Source organism: Haematobia irritans, chromosome 5 (assembly GCF_050003625.1).
Source record: "Haematobia irritans isolate KBUSLIRL chromosome 5, ASM5000362v1, whole genome shotgun sequence".
Lineage (NCBI taxonomy): Eukaryota > Metazoa > Arthropoda > Insecta > Diptera > Muscidae > Haematobia > Haematobia irritans.
In genome coordinates, this window is record NC_134401.1 from 145,087,728 (window position 1) to 145,111,959 (window position 24,232).

Below are 24,232 nucleotides of genomic sequence, written 5' to 3' on the forward strand. Positions count from 1 at the left end.
ATCAGTTAGTCTTTGAAATTTGAGTATTGTTTTTTTTTTTTTTTTTTTTTTTTTGAAAAAAGAAAGGGAGAGGAGAATAAAAGAATTTGTTCATTAATTTTTAAATGTGCCTTTGTTTAATTTTCTTAAAAATATAAAACTACGCACACTATAAACAAAAAATAAAAAATTAAAAATAATTAAAGTTTTCTATAGTACAAAAAGGTTCACAAAATTTTCAACAGCATAAACATTTTTGAAATATTTTTCTATAGCAAAAATTTGTATACACGCTCACAAAAAATCGCTTCTGTAACATATACTCCCAAACATATTTTGCTTCAAGCATATACATTTTTGGGTATTGGCCAAACATTTATATGTTTGATCTCTTCCAATATATAATATGTTTGAAAGCATATTGGTCTAAACAATATATGTTTGGGTAGTCTAAGTTCCAAACATTTTGTATTTTTGCATTCAAATTCAATAATGTTGTCTTCCAAAAAACAATATGTTATTATGTGAACATATAATATGTTTGGAAGCATTTTGCACCCAAAAATATTATATGCTTAAAAAAAATTCTCCCAAACAATATTGTGCTCAAAATTTTATTTATTTATTTATATATTTACAATCATAATGAATTACGAAAATAAACAGGTAATATAGGTGCTAACAACATAGACCTGAATGCTCAAAATTTTGTTTCTGCCTAATTGTATATTCCCCCACATCTTTCTCACTTCCACGAGAGTTTTTAGTTCTTAGCACCTTTTTCTGTAATACAAACATTGTAGAAGAAATTATTTAATTTTATGATTTTTTTTATTTTAATTTTACCTTTTGCCGGACGGGGATTCGAACAGCGGACCACACAGTTTGTAAGGATCAAAGAAGTAGCTGATCAATTGCCCAAGGAAAAATAAAATGTTAATTTTGTAATAACAAGCAACAACCACCAACTTAATTCAATATCGCTCCCTGTTAAATAGCGCTCCAAGCTACTAAACACATATATGTTTATAGGCTATTTCTAAATTAATATATGTTTGCATCCAAGCATATTATATTTACAAACATTTTATGTCCCAAACATAATATGTTCTAACATATTAACATATATGTCCCAAACATGTTATGCTAGTTTATGAACATTATATGCTTGCACTCAAAAATATTGTGTTTAAAAATTTGTGTTCCAAACATATAATGTTTATAGCCAAACATATGAAAAACAGTCTTTTTCATCCGTGTAGCAAAACGAAAAAAAAAAACATAAAATATAAAGACAAATTTTTTTAATAAAAATTTTCTACAGCAAAAAAATGACAACATTTTTATTGAAAAAAAACGTGCCATATTTTCTATAAAAAAATAAAAAATAAAGTTTTCTATACCACAAAAATTTTCAAAAAGTTTTCTACAGCCTAAATATTTTTGAAATATTTTTCTTTAACAACAACTTTTTGACCAAGATTTCTATAGCATAAAAAATAATAAAGTTTTCTATAGAACACAAATTTTCACTAGAAATTTTTTGAATTATTTTTCTATAGTAAACACTTTTTGACATGGTTTTCTTTATCACAAACATTTTTGACAACAAAAAAAATCTATAGCAAGTTAATTTTGACAACATTTCCTATAAAAAAATCTATTACATTTTTTATATACATGTGATATGTGATTAAAAAAATCCTTACAATTGTTTTGTTTAATTGTTTTTATTATTTTTATTTGGTTTTTTTTATATTAATAAAAATATTGAGAAACAAAATAATAATAATAATAATGAAGATATACAATAATAATAATAATGATAACTAAACTAAATAACATTTATACAAGTAAACAATACAATAATATATTCGTATGTATGTATATATATTTAGATGTCATATATATCCGATTATATATACTCCCTTTCTTACATAAACTTATATTCATCAATGTTATATGATTATACGTAACATTAGATATAAATAAGATTTTTTTTTAACTATTGCAGCACATTTTTGTTCAACATAATCATTTGTTTGTAGTACATTTTAATTTATAGCAACTTTTCTAATTTAATTTAAAAATCATTAAATTTTGATAGCGCTATTTTGTGCTTTGCACAGCATTCAACCACATAGCCAAAGGAAAACAAAAGAAAATATTGAAATTCGATAGCACAGTCCCAAGGGAAATTCAATAAAATCTGGTCGAGTTTTACTACAAATTTTATGCAACAATGTCACATCATGAGATGAATTGCCACCTTTTGAAAATGGTGGGACGGGATTATAGGTCGATATCCAGAAAAACTTTCCTTCCTTAAAATATGTCTATGATATTCAAAATTTTCATAAAAATAATTAATATCGTTTAGTAGACCATTTCTTTCCGATTTTTTTGTGAGATGGCTAAAAAGGCCAAAGTCTTCGAAATTGATTTTTGTTTTCATATAACGAGTGTAAAATTGCGTTGCATTTTATTCGAATCTCCCCTAGGGAATGTGTTTCCTTGTTTTGTATCACTTTGTTGTAGATTTTGATTTTTTCCTTAATTTTTTAATATTATATACGGCCATTTTCATGTAGCTCCGTTAGGCTTTAAGTGCCAGTTAACAGAAAGAAAAATGAAAATATCTTTTCTGCGGTTAACTTTAACTGAAAAATTTTCAGCAGTTAAGTTTCTAACTGACATATGGAATATATACGCAAGATGACAGATATTTTCATATCACGGTTTAAAAGTTCGTTAGCTAACGTAGCACTAACGGAGCTTCATGAAAATGGGAATAGAGTGATTGAATATATGACGAGAATACTAGACGAATATTTTTTAGTCATATCTGACATGGAGATATCAATGAAATTTCTTACTAATTTGGAAATTGCGAACATGAACAACAAATATTTGACTAAACATTAAATTAAAAATTATTTTTTTAGGCAATTTTAATTACAAAATAAATTATTCATGCATTTAAGGCTCTAAAGAGATTTTAAATAATTTTAGAAAACATTTTAATAATTTATTTTGTTTCATATTTTCCAAAAAAAAACAAAATATTTATATATTCAATCACATTCATCATACACATAAACTAGTGAACAGATTCATATATCTTATGAAATAATCATAAAATAGAATGCTATCCTCTGTTGACTTTCTTTACATATTTAGACTTAGATTATTTAGAAATGGTTACATCTTAGATCTTAAATAATTAAGAGAGATGAAGAAAGTGGAACATGGGACGTAACTGGGAAGGGGAGAGAAATTGATACTCCAACCGATATACTGCAGCAATATTTTATGTGTGTGTGTGTGTGTGTGTTTTGTATGGGCTATCCTCTCTCCCCATCACTACAAAAATCCAACAATTCTGTGTCCCTGTTGAAAGAGAATCCATTGGCGTTTATGAATTTTGATTATTATTGACATTATATTTATATATTAGTGATGATTCTTTACAACTGGCTACTTATTCGTCGGGCTGATTGATTTTGTATTTTCATTGAATCATATCATTTCCTTAAAGGATCCAAACTTTCCAAGGTGAAATCGTCTACAGACATTTTACTAATTTTCTGTGGAAAAATACTGTGACTGCCACTATTTGATGTATCAAAGGGATCCGAACCAAAGATATCGGCCAAATTATTATTGCCATTGGTCAATAGATTATTGATGCCATTTGGTGTTGAACTATTGGTCACCGATGTACTGCGTCGTGAAGCGGAGATTTTTGGTGGTGGAGCCACTAAAACAAAAAGGGGAAAAACAAAATATATTATTTCGAAATAAATTTCATATTCAGACTTTGTTTGCAATTTTAAAGCTTAAAAATAAATAAATTTCTGTAGGGGAAAAAATGTTGTTGAAATTGTCTATAGCAAACAAATTGTGACAATATTTTCCATAATATTTTGAAATTTTGTTAAGGATAAAAATTTGACTTAATTATTTATAAGAAAAATACACAACCCTTTTTATTAAGATTTTGTATAGCAAACGAATTTTGGCAAAAAATTTTATAGCAGAAGAATTCCGATAACATTTTCTATAAAACAAATTTTGGCAAAACACCTTACAGTGATAAATTTTGGAACAAATTTTCTTTCCAAAAAAAAAGGTTCGAACAAATTTATACAGCAAACACATTTTTGCAATTTTTTCTATTAAAAAAAAATTTGGAGAATTTTTCTCAAGCAAAACTAAAGAATTATGACAAAATTCTCTATACACTGAAAAAACAGTGAACCCACCTGGAAGAACATTTTTGGTTAATTTTAAAAAAATTTAGATTACTTTTAGAAAATGTTTAACTAAACAGTATTACAAACGCCGACCTCAAGCCATTATCATAAAAATAAGTAAAGGGTGGTTAAATTGTAAGAGCCGATGTTGAATGTGAACCACACCTAAAAGCCAAGTTTTTTTCCGAATTTTAGTTGATATTTCTCTATTTCAGACTTACTCAATTTGAACCATGGACGTCGTGAATGGGCAGAATGGTTCCAAGAAATGGCAACAGCGGATGATCAAGTTTTGAAGAAAATCATCTTCAGTGATGAGGCACATTTTCACCTCAGTGGATTCGTCAATAAACAGAATTGCCGCATTTGGGAGAATGAGAATCCAAGAGTGATTGTCGAAAAACCAATGCACCCACAAATAGTAACTGTTTGGTGCGGTTTATGGGCTGGCGGCATCATCGGGCCGTATTTTTTCCAAAATGAGGCCGGTCAGGCAGTTATTGAAAATGGTGTTCGCTATCGTGAGATGATAACGAACTTTTTATGGCCCGAATTGGAAGATATGGATGTCGACGATATGTGGTTTCAGCAGGACGGTGCCACTTGCCACACAGCTAACGAAAGAATGGCTCTTTTGCGCAACAAATTCAATGGCCGTGTTATCTCACTTAATGGCGATGTCAATTGGCCGCCAAGATCATGTGATTTGACACCGTTGGACTTTTTTCTTTGGGGTTATTTGAAAGAAAAGGTGTACGTCGATAAGCCAGCAACAATTCAAGAGCTAAAGGATGAGATAATTCGGCACATTAACGGCATAGAACCTCCATTATGCCTCAGCGTCATCGAAAATTTGGACCATCGGATGAAGGTGTGCCACCAAGGTCGCGGCGCCCATTTGGCCGATATTTTGTTCCATACATAATTGAGTAATACCAATATATCATAATAAAATAAAATTACAATAATTTCCTAAATAGTTTGTGTTTTATTCAAAATCAACATCGGCCCTTGAAATTTTAACCACTCTTTAAATATTTTTCAACAAATTCAAGAAAATCTGTTAGGACATAATTAATTTTTTTTCACTTGTTAAAGAAAATTTTGTAGTTGGAAGGAAAAATTGGAGTTCAAAATTGCAAGAATGTCTTTAGTGCCATACAAAGTTCAAGATGGGCACATTTGTAGTAAAATTTACAAATTTAAAGAAATAATGGAATATTTTGTGAGAAGTACGAAATTAGTAAATCTGTATGCTTCATTTGTGTATAATTTTCCCCCGTTTTTCAATTCATTTAACAAAGGTAGGCAAAAAATTATTAGAGTAAAAGAAACTTTCTCCAAACATAATAATTCCAGGAACTTAAATAAAGTTAAAATGGCTTTAGTGAAATATAGGGTTAATTTTTTTGTTGAGTGTAGAAAAAAAATTTGTAACTATATTACAATATTAATTCGAGCTTGTTGAACAAGAAGATTAAGGGAATATATACTACTAAGGCTATGGTCACACTAGGCAAATTTTTGACCAAAATGAGTGTCAAACATTTTTCCAGAACAATTATCCAAACATCTGGATACGGTTTTTGGAAAACAACCCTGCCATGATGTTATATATCCAATATGAGCTAAAAATGTTTGCTGGTTTGGCTATGGCAACGGATTCTTTTTCGATTTCTGTCAAATATTTGCCCAGTGTGACCCTGGCATAAGTTACTGAAAAGAAAATTCCTGATAACGAAAAATTGACGAAATTTTCTAAGCCAAAAAAGTTTTTTTTGACAAAAGTTTCTATAGCGAAATAAAAAATATTCTATAGAATAGTAAATTTTTTTTTTACAAATTTTTCTATAGCAAAAACTTTTAATAAAATTTTCAATTGTAACATATTTTAACATATTTAGCGAAAAAAATTTTGACAAAATTGTACATAGTAAAAAATTTGGGATACTATTTTCATATAGAAAAAAATTTACAAAATGTTATATGGCAGACGTTTTTGACAAAATTTTGTATAGCATAATAATTTTTACCAAATTGTCTATAGAAGAACAATTTTGACACAATTTTTTATAGCAGAAGAACACATTTTTGCAAACTTCTTTTTTTTATTAAAATTTGAACACATTTTCTTAAGCAAAAATATTGAAATTTAACAAAATTCTCTACAGAAAAACATTTTTTTAACAATATTACAATATTTATTCGAGCTTATTGGACAAGCGAATTTCTACTACTAAGTTATTGAAAGAAAAATACCAGATACACACGCCTGATTATGTTTCATCGCTGGCTAATTCCGAATTCCCATAGCCATTAGCTTAGATCTGGAGGTGGGATATGATTCATTTTGGGACTTAAATGCTAATTTTTTATTGAAATTACAATCGAGAATTATTCTTCCCAAATTGAACCATTTTGGCAAAATTTCCTATAGTGACAAAATGTTTGACAAATTTAAAAAAAGAAAAAAGACCATAAAAGACAAAAATCTCTATAGATTTAGGTTAAAGTGACAGCCCGATTAAGTTTCAGGCTCACTTAGACTATTCAGTTCATTGTGATTCTATAGATTTAAATTTTGAAAAAAATTTTCTTAAAAAAAATACATATTTTGACAAAATTTTCTAAAGCATGAAAACAGTTTGCTAAAATTTTCTAAGCGAAAAAAGTTTTTTTTTTTTTTGACAAAAGTTTCTATAGCGAAATAAAAAATAGTCTATAGAATAGTAATTTTTTTTACCAAATTTTCTTTTGCAAAAAATTTTAACAAAATTTTCCATAGCGAAAAAAATTTTGACAAAATTTTACATAGTAAGAAAATTGGGATACTATTTTCATATAGTAAAAAATTGACAAAATGTTATATGGCAGACGTTTTTGACAAAATTTTGTATAGCATAATTTTGACCAAATTTTCTATAGAAGAACAATTTTGACACAATTTTTTATAGCAGAAGAATTTTAACAAAATTTTTTAGATAAATTTTTGCAAAAGTTTTTTGACAAAATTTTCTCTCAAAAAAAAAAAAAATCAAAGAACTGCAACAAATTTTGACAAAATTTTGCATAGCGAAAAATTTTGACAAAATTTTCCATTGCAAGCAAATTTTACAAAATATACTATAGCAAAAAAGTTGAGATAATATTTTCATATAGTGAAAGAAAAATTGACAAAATGGTCTATGGTAGACGTCTTTGAAAAATTTTATGTAGTATAAGAAAACTATTTTCATAGTTTGACAAAATTTTCTAAGCCAAAAAAAATGTTTTTTTGACAAAAGTTTCTATAGCGAAATAAAAAATAGTCTATAGTATAGTAATTTTTTTTACCAAATTTTCTATAGAAAAAAATTTTAACAAAATTTTCCATAGCGAAAAAAATTTTGACAAAATTGTATATAGTAAAAAAGTTGGGATACTATTTTCATATATTAAAAAATTGACAAAATTTTATATGGCAGACGTTTTTGACAAAATTTTGTATAGCATAATAATTTTGACAAATTTTCTAAAGAAGAACAATTTTGACAGAATTTTTTATAGCAGAAGAATTTTAACAAAATTTTTTAGAAAATTTTTGTAAAAATTTTTTGACAACATTTTCTTTCAAAAAAAGAAAAAACAAAAGAAAAATCAAACAACTGCAACAAATTTTGACAAAAATTTCCATAGCAAACAAATTTTACAAAATATACTATAGCAAAAAAGTTGGGATATTATTTTCATATAGTGAAAGAAAAATTGACAAAATGTTCTATGGTAGACGTCTTTGAAAAATTTTATGTAGTATAAGAAATTTGACAAAATTTTCTATAGAACAATTTTGACAAAATTTTTTATGGCAGAAGAATTTTAACAAAATTTTCTATAAAAATTTTTGGCAAAATTTCCTATAGGAAAATGTTTTCACAAATTAAAAAAAAAAAAAAAATGTATAGCAAAATTTTTTGCAAACATTTCCATTGCAAAAAATTGAATTGAAAAAATTGAAATTGAATATATTGAAAGTCAAAAACAAATTTGAAAAGAAATTTTTGCAATTGAAATGTTTGCAAAACATTTTGCTATACTTTTTTTTAAATTTTGTCAAAAAATTTTCCTATAGAACAATTTTGACAAAAATTTTTGTAGCAGAACAATTTTAAGAAAATTTTCTATAAAAATTTTTGGAAAAATTTCCTATAGGAGAATTTTTTGACAAAATTTAAAAAAAAAATGTATAGCAAATTTTTTTGCAAACATTTCTATTGTAAAAAATTGAATTGAAAAGATTGAAATTGAAAATATTGAAAGTCAAAAACAAATTTGAAAAAAAAAATTCTAAAGTAAATTATATTGACAAAACTTTCCAAAGCGAGAAAATTTTGACAAAATTTTCTATAGAAATTTTTTTTTATAAAATTATGACAAAATTTTCTAAAGCAAAAGATGTTAACAACATTTTTTACAACAACAAAATTCTTATAATTTTTTAATAAAATAATTTATTTATTTTACAGCAAGCCCAAAAAGCCACAAAAAGAAAATTTGGAAAAATTTTGTTTTGGCAATTATAAATCCATCTTCGAATTCGAACTTCGGTCATGACCCTTTACAATGGCTGCAAAGTCCTTTATAAGCTAACATTACACCATAGCAAAAGTTTTTGATATTTTCTATAGTAAAACTAAATTTTTTACAAATTTTTCTATAGCAAAAACTTTTAATAAAATTTTCAATAGTAACATATTTTAACATATTTAGCGAAAAAAATTTTGACAAAATTGTACATAGTAAAAAATTTGGGATACTATTTTCATATAGAAAAAAATTTACAAAATGTTATATGGCAGACGTTTTTGACAAAATTTTGTATAGCATAATAATTTTTACCAAATTGTCTATAGAAGAACAATTTTGACACAATTTTTTATAAAGGGTGATTCTTTTGAGGTTAGGATTTTCATGCATTAGTATTTGACAGATCACGTGGGATTTCAGACATGGTGTCAAAGAGAAAGATGCTCAGTATGCTTTGACATTTCATCATGAATAGACTTACTAACGAGCCACAACGTCGAATTTTCAGTGAATGGGCCCTAGAAAAGTTGGCAGAAAATCCGCTTTTTTATCGACAAATTTTGTTCAGCGATGAGGCTCATTTCTGGTTGAATGGCTACGTAAATAAGCAAAATTGCCGAATTTGGAGTGAAGAGCAACCAGAAGCCGTTCAAGAACTGCCCATGCATCCCGAAAAATGCACTGTTTGGTGTGATTTGTACGCTGGTGGAATCATTGGACCGTATTTTTTCAAAGATGCTGTTGGACGCAACGTTACGGTGAATGGCGATCGCTATCGTTCGATGCTAACAAACTTTTTGTTGCCAAAAATGGAAGAACTGAACTTGGTTGACATGTGGTTTCAACAAGATGGCGCTACATGCCACACAGCTCGCGATTCTATGGCCATTTTGAGGGAAAACTTCGGAGAACAATTCATCTCAAGAAATGGACCGGTAAGTTGGCCACCAAGATCATGCGATTTGACGCCTTTAGACTATTTTTTGTGGGGCTACGTCAAGTCTAAAGTCTACAGAAATAAGCCAGCAACTATTCCAGCTTTGGAAGACAACATTTCCGAAGAAATTCGGGCTATTCCGGCCGAAATGCTCGAAAAAGTTGCCCAAAATTGGACTTTCCGAATGGACCACCTAAGACGCAGCCGCGGTCAACATTTAAATGAAATTATCTTCAAAAAGTAAATGTCATGGACCAATCTAACGTTTCAAATAAAGAACCGATGAGATTTTGCAAATTTTATGCGTTTTTTTTTTAAAAAAAGTTATCAAGCTCTTAACAAATCACCCTTTAGCAGAAGAACACATTTTTGCAAACTTCTTTTTTTTATTAAAATTTGAACACATTTTCTTAAGCAAAAATATTGAAATTTAACAAAATTCTCTACAGAAAAACATTTTTTTAACAATATTACAATATTTATTCGAGCTTATTGGACAAGCGAATTTCTACTACTAAGTTATTGAAAGAAAAATACCAGATACACACGCCTGATTATGTTTCATCGCTGGCTAATTCCGAATTCCCATTGCCATTAGCTTAGATCTGGAGGTGGGATATGATTCATTTTGGGACTTAAATGCTAATTTTTTATTGAAATTACAATCGAGAATTATTCTTCCCAAATTGAACCATTTTGGCAAAATTTCCTATAGTGACAAAATGTTTGACAAATTTAAAAAAAGAAAAAAGACCATAAAAGACAAAAATCTCTATAGATTTAGGTTAAAGTGACAGCCCGATTAAGTTTCAGGCTCACTTAGACTATTCAGTTCATTGTGATTCTATAGATTTAAATTTTGAAAAAAATTTTCTTAAAAAAAATACATATTTTGACAAAATTTTCTAAAGCATGAAAACAGTTTGCTAAAATTTTCTAAGCGAAAAAAGTTTTTTTTTTTTTTTTGACAAAAGTTTCTATAGTGAAATAAAAAATAGTCTATAGAATAGTAATTTTTTTTACCAAATTTTCTTTTGCAAAAAATTTTAACAAAATTTTCCATAGCGAAAAAAATTTTGACAAAATTTTACATAGTAAGAAAATTGGGATACTATTTTCATATAGTAAAAAATTGACAAAATGTTATATGGCAGACGTTTTTGACAAAATTTTGTATAGCATAATTTTGACCAAATTTTCTATAGAAGAACAATTTTGACACAATTTTTTATAGCAGAAGAATTTTAACAAAATTTTTTAGATAAATTTTTGCAAAAGTTTTTTGACAAAATTTTCTCTCAAAAAAAAAAAAAAAATCAAAGAACTGCAACAAATTTTGACAAAATTTTGCATAGCGAAAAATTTTGACAAAATTTTCCATTGCAAGCAAATTTTACAAAATATACTATAGCAAAAAAGTTGAGATAATATTTTCATATAGTGAAAGAAAAATTGACAAAATGGTCTATGGTAGACGTCTTTGAAAAATTTTATGTAGTATAAGAAAACTATTTTCATAGTTTGACAAAATTTTCTAAGCCAAAAAAAATGTTTTTTTGACAAAAGTTTCTATAGCGAAATAAAAAATAGTCTATAGTATAGTAATTTTTTTTACCAAATTTTCTATAGAAAAAAATTTTAACAAAATTTTCCATAGCGAAAAAAATTTTGACAAAATTGTATATAGTAAAAAAGTTGGGATACTATTTTCATATATTAAAAAATTGACAAAATTTTATATGGCAGACGTTTTTGACAAAATTTTGTATAGCATAATAATTTTGACAAATTTTCTAAAGAAGAACAATTTTGACAGAATATTTTATAGCAGAAGAATTTTAACAAAATTTTTTAGAAAATTTTTGCAAAAATTTTTTGACAACATTTTCTTTCAAAAAAAGAAAAAACAAAAGAAAAATCAAACAACTGCAACAAATTTTGACAAAAATTTCCATAGCAAACAAATTTTACAAAATATACTATAGCAAAAAAGTTGGGATATTATTTTCATATAGTGAAAGAAAAATTGACAAAATGTTCTATGGTAGACGTCTTTGAAAAATTTTATGTAGTATAAGAAATTTGACAAAATTTTCTATAGAACAATTTTGACAAAATTTTTTATGGCAGAAGAATTTTAACAAAATTTTCTATAAAAATTTTTGGCAAAATTTCCTATAGGAAAATGTTTTCACAAATTAAAAAAAAAAAATGTATAGCAAAATTTTTTGCAAACATTTCCATTGCAAAAAATTGAATTGAAAAAATTGAAATTGAATATATTGAAAGTCAAAAACAAATTTGAAAAGAAATTTTTGCAATTGAAATGTTTGCAAAACATTTTGCTATACTTTTTTTTTAAATTTTGTCAAAAAATTTTCCTATAGAACAATTTTGACAAAAATTTTTGTAGCAGAACAATTTTAAGAAAATTTTCTATAAAAATTTTTGGAAAAATTTCCTATAGGAGAATTTTTTGACAAAATTTAAAAAAAAAATGTATAGCAAATTTTTTTGCAAACATTTCTATTGTAAAAAATTGAATTGAAAAGATTGAAATTGAAAATATTGAAAGTCAAAAACAAATTTGAAAAAAAAAATTCTAAAGTAAATTATATTGACAAAACTTTCCAAAGCGAGAAAATTTTGACAAAATTTTCTATAGAAATTTTTTTTATAAAATTATGACAAAATTTTCTAAAGCAAAAGATGTTAACAACATTTTTTACAACAACAAAATTCTTATAATTTTTTAATAAAATAATTTATTTATTTTACAGCAAGCCCAAAAAGCCACAAAAAGAAAATTTGGAAAAATTTTGTTTTGGCAATTATAAATCCATCTTCGAATTCGAACTTCGGTCATGACCCTTTACAATGGCTGCAAAGTCCTTTATAAGCTAACATTACACCATAGCAAAAGTTTTTGATATTTTCTATAGTAAAACTAAATTTAATTAATATACAAAAAGATGTTGACGAAGTTTTTGTTTTTTTTTTAACATTTTTGGTGAAATTTTCTAAGCAAAAAATTTTTCTATAGGAAAATTTTTTTTTACAAAATTTTCTGTAGAAAGTAAATTTTTTACAAAATTTTCTATTGTAAAATTTTTTTGTGAAAAAATGTTCTATAGAAAAAAATGTCAAAATTCTCTACAGAAACAAAATTTAGATAAAATTTTCTATATCAATAAATTTTTGCAAAAATTTCTATAGCAAACAAATTTGACAAGTTTTTATAAGCAAAAAAATGTTCTATAAAATAATAAATGACAAAATTTGTCATTTATTTTTTTTATAAAAAAACGCAACATTTTTTATAAAAAATAAAGTTTTCTAAAGTATAAAGATTTTTGACATATTTTTCTATAGCAAAAGCTTTTTGACCAAGTTTTCTATAGCAAAATCCTTTTCGACCAAAATTTCTATGGCAAAGAAATTTTGAAAAAATTCTATACTCGTCGTCTTCTATATATAATTTTTCGAGGAAGGTCAAGGAGTATGAAAAGCAGTGATGAGCTATGTTTAAGTGAGTTTATGTATTTATATATTTACAAAATTTCCTATAGCAAAAAAAAAAAAAATGGACAAAAAATTTCTTTAGCAAAAAGATTTGACAAAATTGTCTATACCAAACAATTATGACAAAATTGTAAACAAAGTTGACAACATTTTTATACCAAAAAATATTGAAAAAAAAATATATATATATCTATTTTCGAATTTAAAACCCCTTATAAGCTAAAATAGTACTACTTACACAATGGTGGTGTAATGGTCAACTCAGTGAAACTATTATTGGAGTTATTGCTTATAACACCGGTTCCATTATTGTGATTATTATTCAGGAATTTATTGTCATTGTTGTTGTAGAATAATTGTTGACCAAACGAATTCGAAGGTTCAAAACCGAATAAATCATTGGTAAGATTTTTACCACCACTACCAGTGCTATTGCCATCAGTGGTTGATTCATCAGCCCGAGGATCAAAATCACTATCTGAATCGGAATTCAATAGAAGCTCCTCCATTTTCTGGGTATTAGTATTGTTCATGGCCTTTGTGGACATGTTGTTGCGTGGCGGTACTGCAGGTAGGAATAATGATGACTTGAGAGAATTCGATGAATTTGAATTGGTATCGATCAGGAGGGTCTTATCATCATGATTCGATAGACCATTTGTACCATTGGTGAGATTAGTTGAGGATTGTATTTCCCCATTGCTGATGTTATTCTGTGGTGGTACTTCGAGTATGTCTTTGATGCCTTGATTAAATAGATATGAATCCAACTGAGATTTGTTTAGTTTCTGTGACAGATCTCTCAGGCGATCCTTGTAAAGACTGACAGTTTTCTCCAGATCGGCAATCTGTTGTTGGGCCTTACCCAATTCGGTCTTTTCGGTGTTGTTTACATATTTTCTAAATTGGAAGAAAAAAAGGGGGAAATAATTTAAGAAATCTTTTGATTATGATGGGGCTAAAGTGATCTCACCTAAATGCCAATTCAAATGCTTGACCAATGGTCAATGTTATATCCGATGCCAATTTATTTGATATGAATACAAAACATTCATGTGTCTCTTCGCCCGATGAGGATTGTGTTGATCCATCAGGACTACCACCACGCCCATTTGAGTTATTATCGCCTAGGGGCTTCACTGTTTTGGCTATAAAACTAAAGAATTTCTTAACACCCTTCTCATCGGCACAATAGGAAATATTGTGCAATGGGAATTGATGGAGAATCTTTTGTGTTCGAGGTTCTTGAACGGCAACACCATCTACACTTATGGTAATTTCAACTTTTTTGAATTTCTCTTGAGTTCCTGTTTCCGCCTTTTTCATTTGTTGGGCAAATTGCAATTTCCGTATGGTATCCTTAACGACTTCAATTCCCTTTGGTTGATCAACGGAAACATTGCCAAAGAACTAAGCGATTGAAAGAGCACAGTTTAGTTTTTGTCCAAAGATAATTGTTGGTACTTGTATACTCACTTTGACTAGATAGACTACATGACCATTTACTAGAGCTTCGGGTGTGTGTAACCAATTACGTTTGGCTGCCTTGGTATCTTCCTTGTTAGCACCATTTTTTGCTTCTGTTGTTTCGCCATCCTTATCTTTATTGGCGTTATTGTTTTGTTTGTTCCAAAATTTTAATTGAGATATTTTCGCCGTCTTCTCCATGTTGGCTTTGTGAGGGTGGTCTTAATTAGGAATGAATCTGTAAAAATAATAAAAGAAAATATTTATTAACAAATAGTCCAAAAAGCTTTCTAAGTAAATGTGTAAAATAATAATTTACCACAAATTTTTATACCCTGCGCCTCACTATGGAACAGCGCAGCAAAAAAATTTGGAAGTTCTTCTCAAGGCACAACTTTAAAATAACTTCCAAAAATGCTCTACCAAAGATGTTCTTTATTTTAACTACACAGGAAGTTCATTTGAGCCAATTTCTTTATAACTCGCTCTTTTCATATTTTAATGGGAAATTTTGTTTTTTTTTTGTTTCATATAGGTTAAATGCAGATTAAGAATTAATAAAATGGTACAAATTATTTAAATTTAGCCGAAAAAAATGCTAAATCCTTTGTAGAAAAATTTCGACTATTTGAAAATATTTGATCACAAAATTCCCAAACAATGCATTAAAAATCATAAAAAATTTTAAAAATTATTTAATTGTCAAAATATCACAAAATTTCTTAATTCACATCCAAAACACTGAATTCGCCTTACACCTTAAGAAGTGGTGCAATTCAGTGCAGCGGCTGTTGAAATTGTGGAATCCGTCCTATGACAAGCCCATGTTAAATTCATCGCTTCTGTGTCAATTTGGTACCACTTCCAGATACAAAAAGAACATTTTCACTACTTTTTTGGCGACGCTTTTTTTGCTGGGAGCGAAGGTTAAAGTGGCAGCCCGATTAAGTTTCAGGATAACTTAGACTATTCAGTCCATTGTGATCTATAGCGAAACAACATTTCTATTCACAAAATTTTTTATATAAGATACAACAATTATGAAGTTATCTGCAAATAAAAGTTACATAATTTTCTATAGCAAAAATATTTTTGCAAAATTTTTCTATAGCAAAACAAGTAAGGAAAGTCTAAAGTCGGGCGAGGCCGACTATATTATACCCTGCACCACTTTGTAGATCTAAATTTTCGATACCATATCACATCCGTCAAATGTGTCAGGTGCTATATATAAAGGTTTGTCCCAAATACATACATTTAAATATCACTCGATGTGGACATAATTTGATAGACTTTTACAAAATCTATAGACTCAAAATTTAAGTTGGCAAATGCACTAGGGTGGAACACAATTTTAGTAAAAAACAAGTAAGGCAAGTCTAAAGTCGATCGGGGCCGACTATATTATACCCTTCACCACTATGTAGACTCTCAACTACTTCAAATTTGCTGGGAGCTATATAAAGGTTTGCATTTCCAGATACAAATACTTTTAATGGACACATTTTTTTGTACTTTTACAAAAACTCTAGAATTACAATTTAAATCGGCTAACGCCCTGGGATGAAACACAATGTTAACATAGTAAAAAAATATGGGAAATATGAAGCGAGAGAAATTTTAATGCAATTATACAAAAGAGCATTTATGATTTATCAGGTGATACATATGTATTCGAGATATAGGGCAATTTTAGTAATATTTACAATTTTTGATACTGAGCAGTGGCGACTTTACAGGGATATTGGTTAGATCCCGCCAAGATATATGGTCAAGTGTGGGTTGTGATGTATTATTTGGTCAAGTCGGGCGACTTGGAGCCTTATTTAAAACTCAACCGTTCTGTGGAAATTCTGGCATTACAGTGTTTAGGATATGACTAAGATATGGGGAAATCATCACAGAATTTTGTGTCAAGTGTGGGAATTTTGGACATATTTGTATAAACCGGAAAAACGAATATATGGAGGCTTTATCTAAATCTGAACCAAATTAGATCAAACTTGACACACTTAAATATCATATTAAATATATTCTCTGTGGAAACTATCCAGTCAATTGGAGGAAACTCTCATTGAAAATGGGTCTAAAATATGAAACAGTCTACCATATTTCCCCACCTCTGTTGTACGTATATTTGGGAGCTATATATAATTTGAACCGATTGTGACTAAATTTGACATGCATAGTTAGAATAATAATTCTGCAATCTCTGCAAAATTTCACGTAAACGGAGTATAACTATAGCCTCCGTGATCATATGAGTGTTAATCGGGCGAAAGATATATATGGGAGCTATATCTAAATCTGAATCGATTTCAACCAAATTTGGCACACATAGCTACAATGCTAAATCTAAATCAAATTGGGCCAAAACTCTGGCTTTTAGGACCATATTAGTCCATATCGGGCGAAAGATATATATGGGAGCTATATCTAAATCTGAACCGATTTCAATCAAATTTTGCACACTTGACTATACTACTAATTGTACTCCTAGTGCAAAATTTCAACCAAATTCGGCCAAAAATCTGGCTTCTGGGGCCATGTAAGTCCATATCGGGCCAAAGATATATATGGGAGCTATAGGTAAATCTGAACCGATTTCAATCAAATTTTGCACACTTGACTATACGACTAAGTGTTATGTTTGTACAAAATTTCAAGCAAATCGGTATAAAACTCTGGCTGCTAGGTCCATATTAGTGCATATCGGGCGAAAGATATATATGGGAGCTATATCTAAATCTGAACCGATTTCTTCCAAAATCAATAGGGTTCTATTCTGACCCAAATTAGGAACATGTGCCAAATTTGAAGGCGATTGGACTTAAATTGCGACCTAGACTTTGATCACAAAAATGTGTTCACAGACAGACGGACGGACAGACGGACATGGTTATATCGACTCAGGGACCCACCCTGAGCATTATTGCCAAAGGCACCATGTGTCTATCTCGTCTCCTTCTGGGTGTTACAAACATGTGCACTAACTTATAATACCCTGTTCCACAGTGTGGCGCAGGGTATAAATATGGGAAACATTTAAATCTGAAGCAATTTTAAGGACACTTCGCAAAGTTTATTTATGATTTATCGCTCGATATATATGTATTAGAAGTTTAGGAAAATTAGAGTCATTTTTGCAACTTTTCGACTAAGCAGTGGCGATTTTACAAGGAAAATGTTGGTATTTTGACCATTTTTGTCGAAATCAGAAAAACATATATATGGGAGCTATATCTAAATCTGAATCGATTTCAATTAAATTTGGCACACATGACTATACTGCCAATTGTACTCCTTGTGCAAAATTTCAAGCTAATGGGGATAAAACTCTGGCTTCTGGGTCCATATAAGTGCATATCGGGCGAAATATATATATGGGAGCTATATCTAAATCTGAACCGATTTCAATTAAATTTTGCACACTTGACTATACCACTAATTGTACTCCTAGTGCAAAATTTCAACCAAATTCGGCCAAAAATCTGGCTTCTGGGGCCATATAAGTCCATATCGGGCGAAAGATATATATGGAAGCTATATCTAAATCTGAACCGATTTCTATTCTGACCCAAATTAGGAACATGTGCCAAATTTGAAGGCGATTGGACTTAAATTGCGACCTAGACTTTGATCACAAAAATGTGTTCACAGACAGACGGACGGACGGACAGAAGGACATGGTTATATCGACGCAGGGACCCACCCTGAGCATTATTGCCAAAGACACCATGTGTCTATCTCGTCTCCTTCTGGGTGTTACAAACATATGCACTAACTTATTATACCCTGTTCCACAGTGTGGCGCAGGGTATAAAAAAACATACAAAATTTTCTATTGCACAAAAACTATTACAAAATTTTCTATAGCAAAAAATATGTTTGCAAAAAAAAATTATAAAATTTTTTATATAAAAAAATTGTGAGTCCTACTTCATTTATGTTTTGAGGCTAATTTCCTTGGGCCCCATATTCATAACGACAGTAAATTGTATTGTGCCTACCTCGAATTCCGCACAGCACTGAAGACATTTTAAATTTCTTTTTCCTTTAGAATATGAAATTTTCTTAAACCATAGAAAAAATACAAATTAGAAAGATAAGGGTGCCATTTATGTTCGCGGAGTAGATTGAATTCTCCTGTTTTCAAACTCTGACACGGATTGATTAATTTGTTAGGTAAAAAAAAAATATTCAACAAATTAATTGAATTTGAGAAAATGTTACACAATTTTTTTTAACAAATTTCTACATTCTTAAATTGTCCACAGTAATATTTTTTTGTTTAAACTAAAAATTGAAATAATTGTACAATTAAGATTGTAAAGATGGTTACATAAATAGCCTACGATATAATTCATTATAAATTCTTTTGTTTAATGGAATATTTTTTTTGTAAAATTAAGTTTCTATTTTTCTATCCACCTTCAATGATCTCCCAGTGGAATTTTTATCCTCTGGGTAATTTGGAATTTGCAATATTTTGCATTTCGTGATGGAATGCCCTCTACTGTATAGTTTATTTTTTTCATATGAATATATGCAGTGTGAATGGCTTCATTAAACATTTTTATTATTTGCTGTATCTTTTTTTTTTTCAGAAGCTATTTTACTGGGAGTGCATGTGCATACGAATTAAATTTAATCTTTTTAGTTTTTTTCTTTTAATTATAAAACTTATTTCTATTTTCACAGCACAAATAAAGCCGTTTACTACACGAAATCCCACTCAGCATCATCATCTGTTTGTCTACTACACACATAGAAAAATTCTGCATTGAAAGGAATTTGTTAGAAGATCTAGCAGAGAATAAAGATCTTCAAAAAAGCTACTATCAGTCGTAGCTAATATAAGAAACTCTTTTAAATGGGTTTTATTTTTGACTAAAATAAATAAAAAGAATTTGTAAGCAATTTTACAATTAAAAATATACTAAAAGATTTTTCTCAGTGTATTATATTTTTCAGAATGTTATGTTCACTAATGCGACAATGTTAACTAAAGGGTGATTCTTTTGAGGTTAGGATTTTCATGCATTAGTATTTGACAGATCACGTGGGATTTCAGACATGGTGTCAAAGAGAAAGATGCTCAGTATGCTTTGACATTTCATCATGAATAGACTTACTAACGAGCAACGCTTGCAAATCATTGAATTTTATTACCAAAATCAGTGTTCGGTTCGAAATGTGTTTATCGACAAATTTTGTTCAGCGATGAGGCTCATTTCTGGTTGAATGGCTACGTAAATAAGCAAAATTGCCGCATTTGGAGTGAAGAGCAACCAGAAGCCGTTCAAGAACTGCCCATGCATCCCGAAAAATGCACTGTTTGGTGTGGTTTGTACGCTGGTGGAATCATTGGACCGTATTTTTTCAAAGATGCTGTTGGACGCAACGTTACGGTGAATGGCGATCGCTATCGTTCGATGCTAACAAACTTTTTGTTGCCAAAAATGGAAGAACTGAACTTGGTTGACATGTGGTTTCAACAAGATGGCGCTATATGCCACACAGCTCGCGATTCTATGGCCATTTTGAGGGAAAACTTCGGAGAACAATTCATCTCAAGAAATGGACCGGTAAGTTGGCCACCAAGATCATGCGATTTGACGCCTTTAGACTATTTTTTGTGGGGCTACGTCAAGTCTAAAGTCTACAGAAATAAGCCAGCAACTATTCCAGCTTTGGAAGACAACATTTCCGAAAAAAATCGGGCTATTCCGGCCGAAATGCTCGAAAAAGTTGCCCAAAATTGGACTTTCCGAATGGACCACCTAAGACGCAGCCGCGGTCAACATTTAAATGAAATTATCTTCAAAAAGTAAATGTCATGGACCAATCTAACGTTTCAAATAAAGAACCGATGAAATTTTATGCGTTTTTTTAAAAAAAAAGTTATCATGCTCTTAACAAATCACCCTTTAGCTTTGTTTTGTTTTCATTTATTTATTTATTTTTAAATTGATTATCAAAACAATGAGGGAGAACTGATCAAATAGCCCCTTATTAGAGATTAGAATAATGATGATGAAATTAAAAAAATATATATATACAAAAAAAAACACAAATAATAAACCTTAACAATTAATTAAAGATGCAGACAAGTTACGAGCATTTACTACTGTAGTTGTGAGCATTTAATCGGTTGGTTATACATAAAATTATTTTTTATAATTTATTTAAATAACTATTTAGAATCATGTGTGACAGGTAAAGCGAGTGAGAGAGAGGTATCATCCACTTAATTTTTAAACAAAGATAAATTAGATTTTCGTTTTCATATTTCAAGATTTCTAATGATGTTCTACTTCCGCAAGAATGCTTATGGAAGGTTTAGTATTCTACTTAGTGTAAGGCACAAATATCTTTTCCCCATATGTTATTTTAATATTGTAGTACAGGATGGTAATCATATAGACGGACGGACAGACATTAGGTTAGATTAGGTTGGATACAGAGGCTGACAATTGTTGTAAACTATCAACACCATTGTGATACAGTCAGGGCTGCCAATTTTTCGGCATTTTGACGATTTTTTACTCAAAAATTAGCTAATGCCGATTTTCCGATTTTTGCCCTAAAAATGACGATATTAGCTCAGTTCAAAAATGTTGAATAGAAGCAGTTCGTTTACACGTTTAGAGCCAGCAAATGAGAGAATACATTTGACAATTGTGAGATGGAGAAATTGTATGTTTTTGCTAGAGATTTGATAAATGTAGGAGCTATAACTCATTTTACTTTACTTAGTATCAAGGTTGTCACTCGTGCCAAAAATAATCAGCCAAAATTTGAAAAAAAAATTACCAAAAATCTACCAAATTAAAAAAAGTATTTTGCAGTTGTTGATCAAATTTTTGTGGTTTGCATATACAAAAATATTTTTTTTTCGAAAGAAATTTATAGAAAATGTTAAAATTTTATTTCTATATAAAAAGTTGTCAAAATTTTATTTTTAAGGAAAATTTTGTCAAAATTTTATTTCTGTAGAAAATGTTGCCAAAATTTTATTTCTGCAGAAAATTTTGTCAAAATTGTATTTCTACATAAAAATTTGTCAAAATTTTATTTTTAACCCTTGTGTATGTGATAACACCGGATGCGATACCAGCGTGATAAGGTCCCGTGGGACCTATAATAAAAAACGAATGGTAGAGAGGTTATCCCTACGATATTTTTCGATTATTTACTATGGGTGGAGTCTTCTATGACTCACAAATTGCATATATAGATATTTGTTAGTAAATATATAGTTTTTTTTTTTAATTTTTAATAGAATACATATAATGTATAAATTTTTGATTTGTATTCTAGAGGCCCTGATGTTTGTCAAAGGCGTGATACCTATAAGTATCCTTATACGTACCAAGCAACAATATATTGTTTTAGAAGTTGAATGTTCTGAACAAACTGGATTTTTAAAGGAAAGTATTATGTGCAGTGGTTGCTTCAAACTTGGTCAAAATTGAGGAACATTTTGCCAAATTCCAGGATCCTATGGGTCTGGAATATGTATAGAAATATAAAAACTTTGATCGACCATGATTTCTATGAAGTTCAAATAACTTTTTTTTGCACTTGTAGTTTCGCTATAGTGGATATATCCTCGGAACACATACAATTATGTACTATGAAGCAATGAAACCAATGGAAACTTCAAAAATGACAAGTTCTTCTAAATAACTGTATTTTCTGAAAGGATGCTATTGTTATTAACTGTTCCAAATACAAAAATCGCATTATCTTTATGCAACTTTTTAAACGGCGCTAAAACCACTGATGCAATTAGTGGTAGGTCCCAATGGACCTCATCACGCAGAAACGCACTAAACTTTTTAAAATACCTATAAAAACCGATTTAATGATTCAATCACATAAAAATTTACAGTTTTCAACTTAAAACACTTTTATACAAGAAGTCATAAACCATCACGCTGCAAATCATGCAAAAGATAAAGTTATGTAGGAATAAAAATCAAAAAAGTCCAGCGGGACCACATCACGCACAGAAGGGTTAAAGAAAATTTTGTCAAAATTTTATTTCTGTAGAAAATTTTGCAAAAATTTTATTTCTGCAGAAAATGTTTGTCAAAATTGTATTTCTGTAAAAAATTTTGTCAAAATTATATTTTTTCAAAATTTTATTTCTATAGAAAATTTTGCCAAAATTTTATTTCTGCATGGGTGCCACCCACCGTGGTGCAATGGTTAGCATGCCCGTCTTGCATACACAAGGTCGTGGGTTCGATTCCTGCTTCGACCGAACACCAAAAAGTTTTTCAGCGGTGGATTATCCCACCTCAGTAATGCTGGTGACATTTCTGAGGGTTTCAAAGCTTCTCTAAGTGGTTTCTCTGCAATGTGGAACGCCGTTCGGACTCGGCTATAAAAAGGAGGTCCCTTGTCATTGAGCTTAACATCGAATCGGGCAGCACTTAGTGATAAGAGAGAAATTTACCAATGTGGTATCACAATGGACTGAATAGTCTAAGTGAGCCTGATACATGGGGCTGCAACCTAACCTAACCTTTATTTCTGCATAAAATTTTATTTCTATAATAATTTTTGTTGAACTCTGTTCAACAGTAATTTTTATCGTATAACAATTATTGAATTGATTAATTGAATCTATGAATTGCTAAAATGAATTACACCTAGATAGTTAAGTTCATATCTGCTTATTTATTGATATAGTGGTAACCCTAGCAGCTTTCTCTTTCACACAGGGAAAGTTTTCACTCAAATTATTTTCAAATATTTGTCCTTTTCTAAATTACCTTGTACTAATTAATTATGTCTGCCTAATGAATTTTCAATACTTCACTTGTGTTTTGTCAGTCAAACTGGTAAGCAGCCGCCATCCACAATAAACCTAAATTTTATAACGTTTATACTGAAACTGCCTCTTTTTATTTACTTTCTGTTTTTTCATACTGACTTACGATTCTGGGAGATTATTAAACTATACAGTCCATTCCAGTCTAAGCCGTCTCGGAATTGTACAATTTTTGTCAAAAGTTTATTTCTATAGAAAATTTTGCTAAAATTTTATTTCTATAGAAATTTTTGTCAAAATTTTATTTCTATAGAAAATTTTGTAAAAATTTTATTTCTGTAGAAAAGTTGGTCAAAATTTTATTTCTTTGGCTTTAGTGAAATTGAGGGTTCAGTTTTTTTTAAAGTGTAGGATAAGTTAGGTATAGCCGGTGCCTTAGACTATTCAGTCCATTGTGATACTACACGTGGTAAACTTTTCTCTTATCACTGAGTATTGCCAGATTTTATGTTTAGCTCAATGACATGGGACCTCCTTTTTATAGCCGAGTCCGAACGGCGTTCCACATTGCAGTGAAACCCGTTAGAGAAGCTTTGAAACCCTCAGAAATTTTACCAGCATTACTGAGATGGGATAAATCCACCGCTGAAAAACTTTTTGATGTTTGGTCGAAACTGGGTTCGAAACCACGACCCTGTGTATGCCAGAGGGCATGCTAACCAT

The 24,232-nt window shown here is 29.5% G+C and overlaps 1 protein-coding gene across 5 annotated transcripts in view; it reads right to left on the bottom strand.

The window, feature by feature from the left end:
• Window positions 1-1,690: 1,690 nt before the first annotated feature.
• Window positions 1,691-24,232, bottom strand: part of ced-6 (PTB domain-containing adapter protein ced-6) — an 80,093-nt gene continuing 57,551 nt past the window's right edge. For all 5 annotated transcript variants that reach the window (XM_075309050.1, XM_075309046.1, XM_075309047.1 and 2 more), the window contains 4 exons: window positions 14,734-14,962; window positions 14,231-14,667; window positions 13,496-14,157; window positions 1,691-3,739 (listed from right to left, as the gene is read on the bottom strand). In XM_075309050.1, the coding sequence (XP_075165165.1) occupies window positions 3,504-3,739; window positions 13,496-14,157; window positions 14,231-14,667; window positions 14,734-14,925 (1,527 nt within the window). In that variant the 5' untranslated portion in view covers window positions 14,926-14,962 and the 3' untranslated portion in view covers window positions 1,691-3,503. The remainder of the gene's footprint in view (window positions 3,740-13,495; window positions 14,158-14,230; window positions 14,668-14,733; window positions 14,963-24,232) is intronic.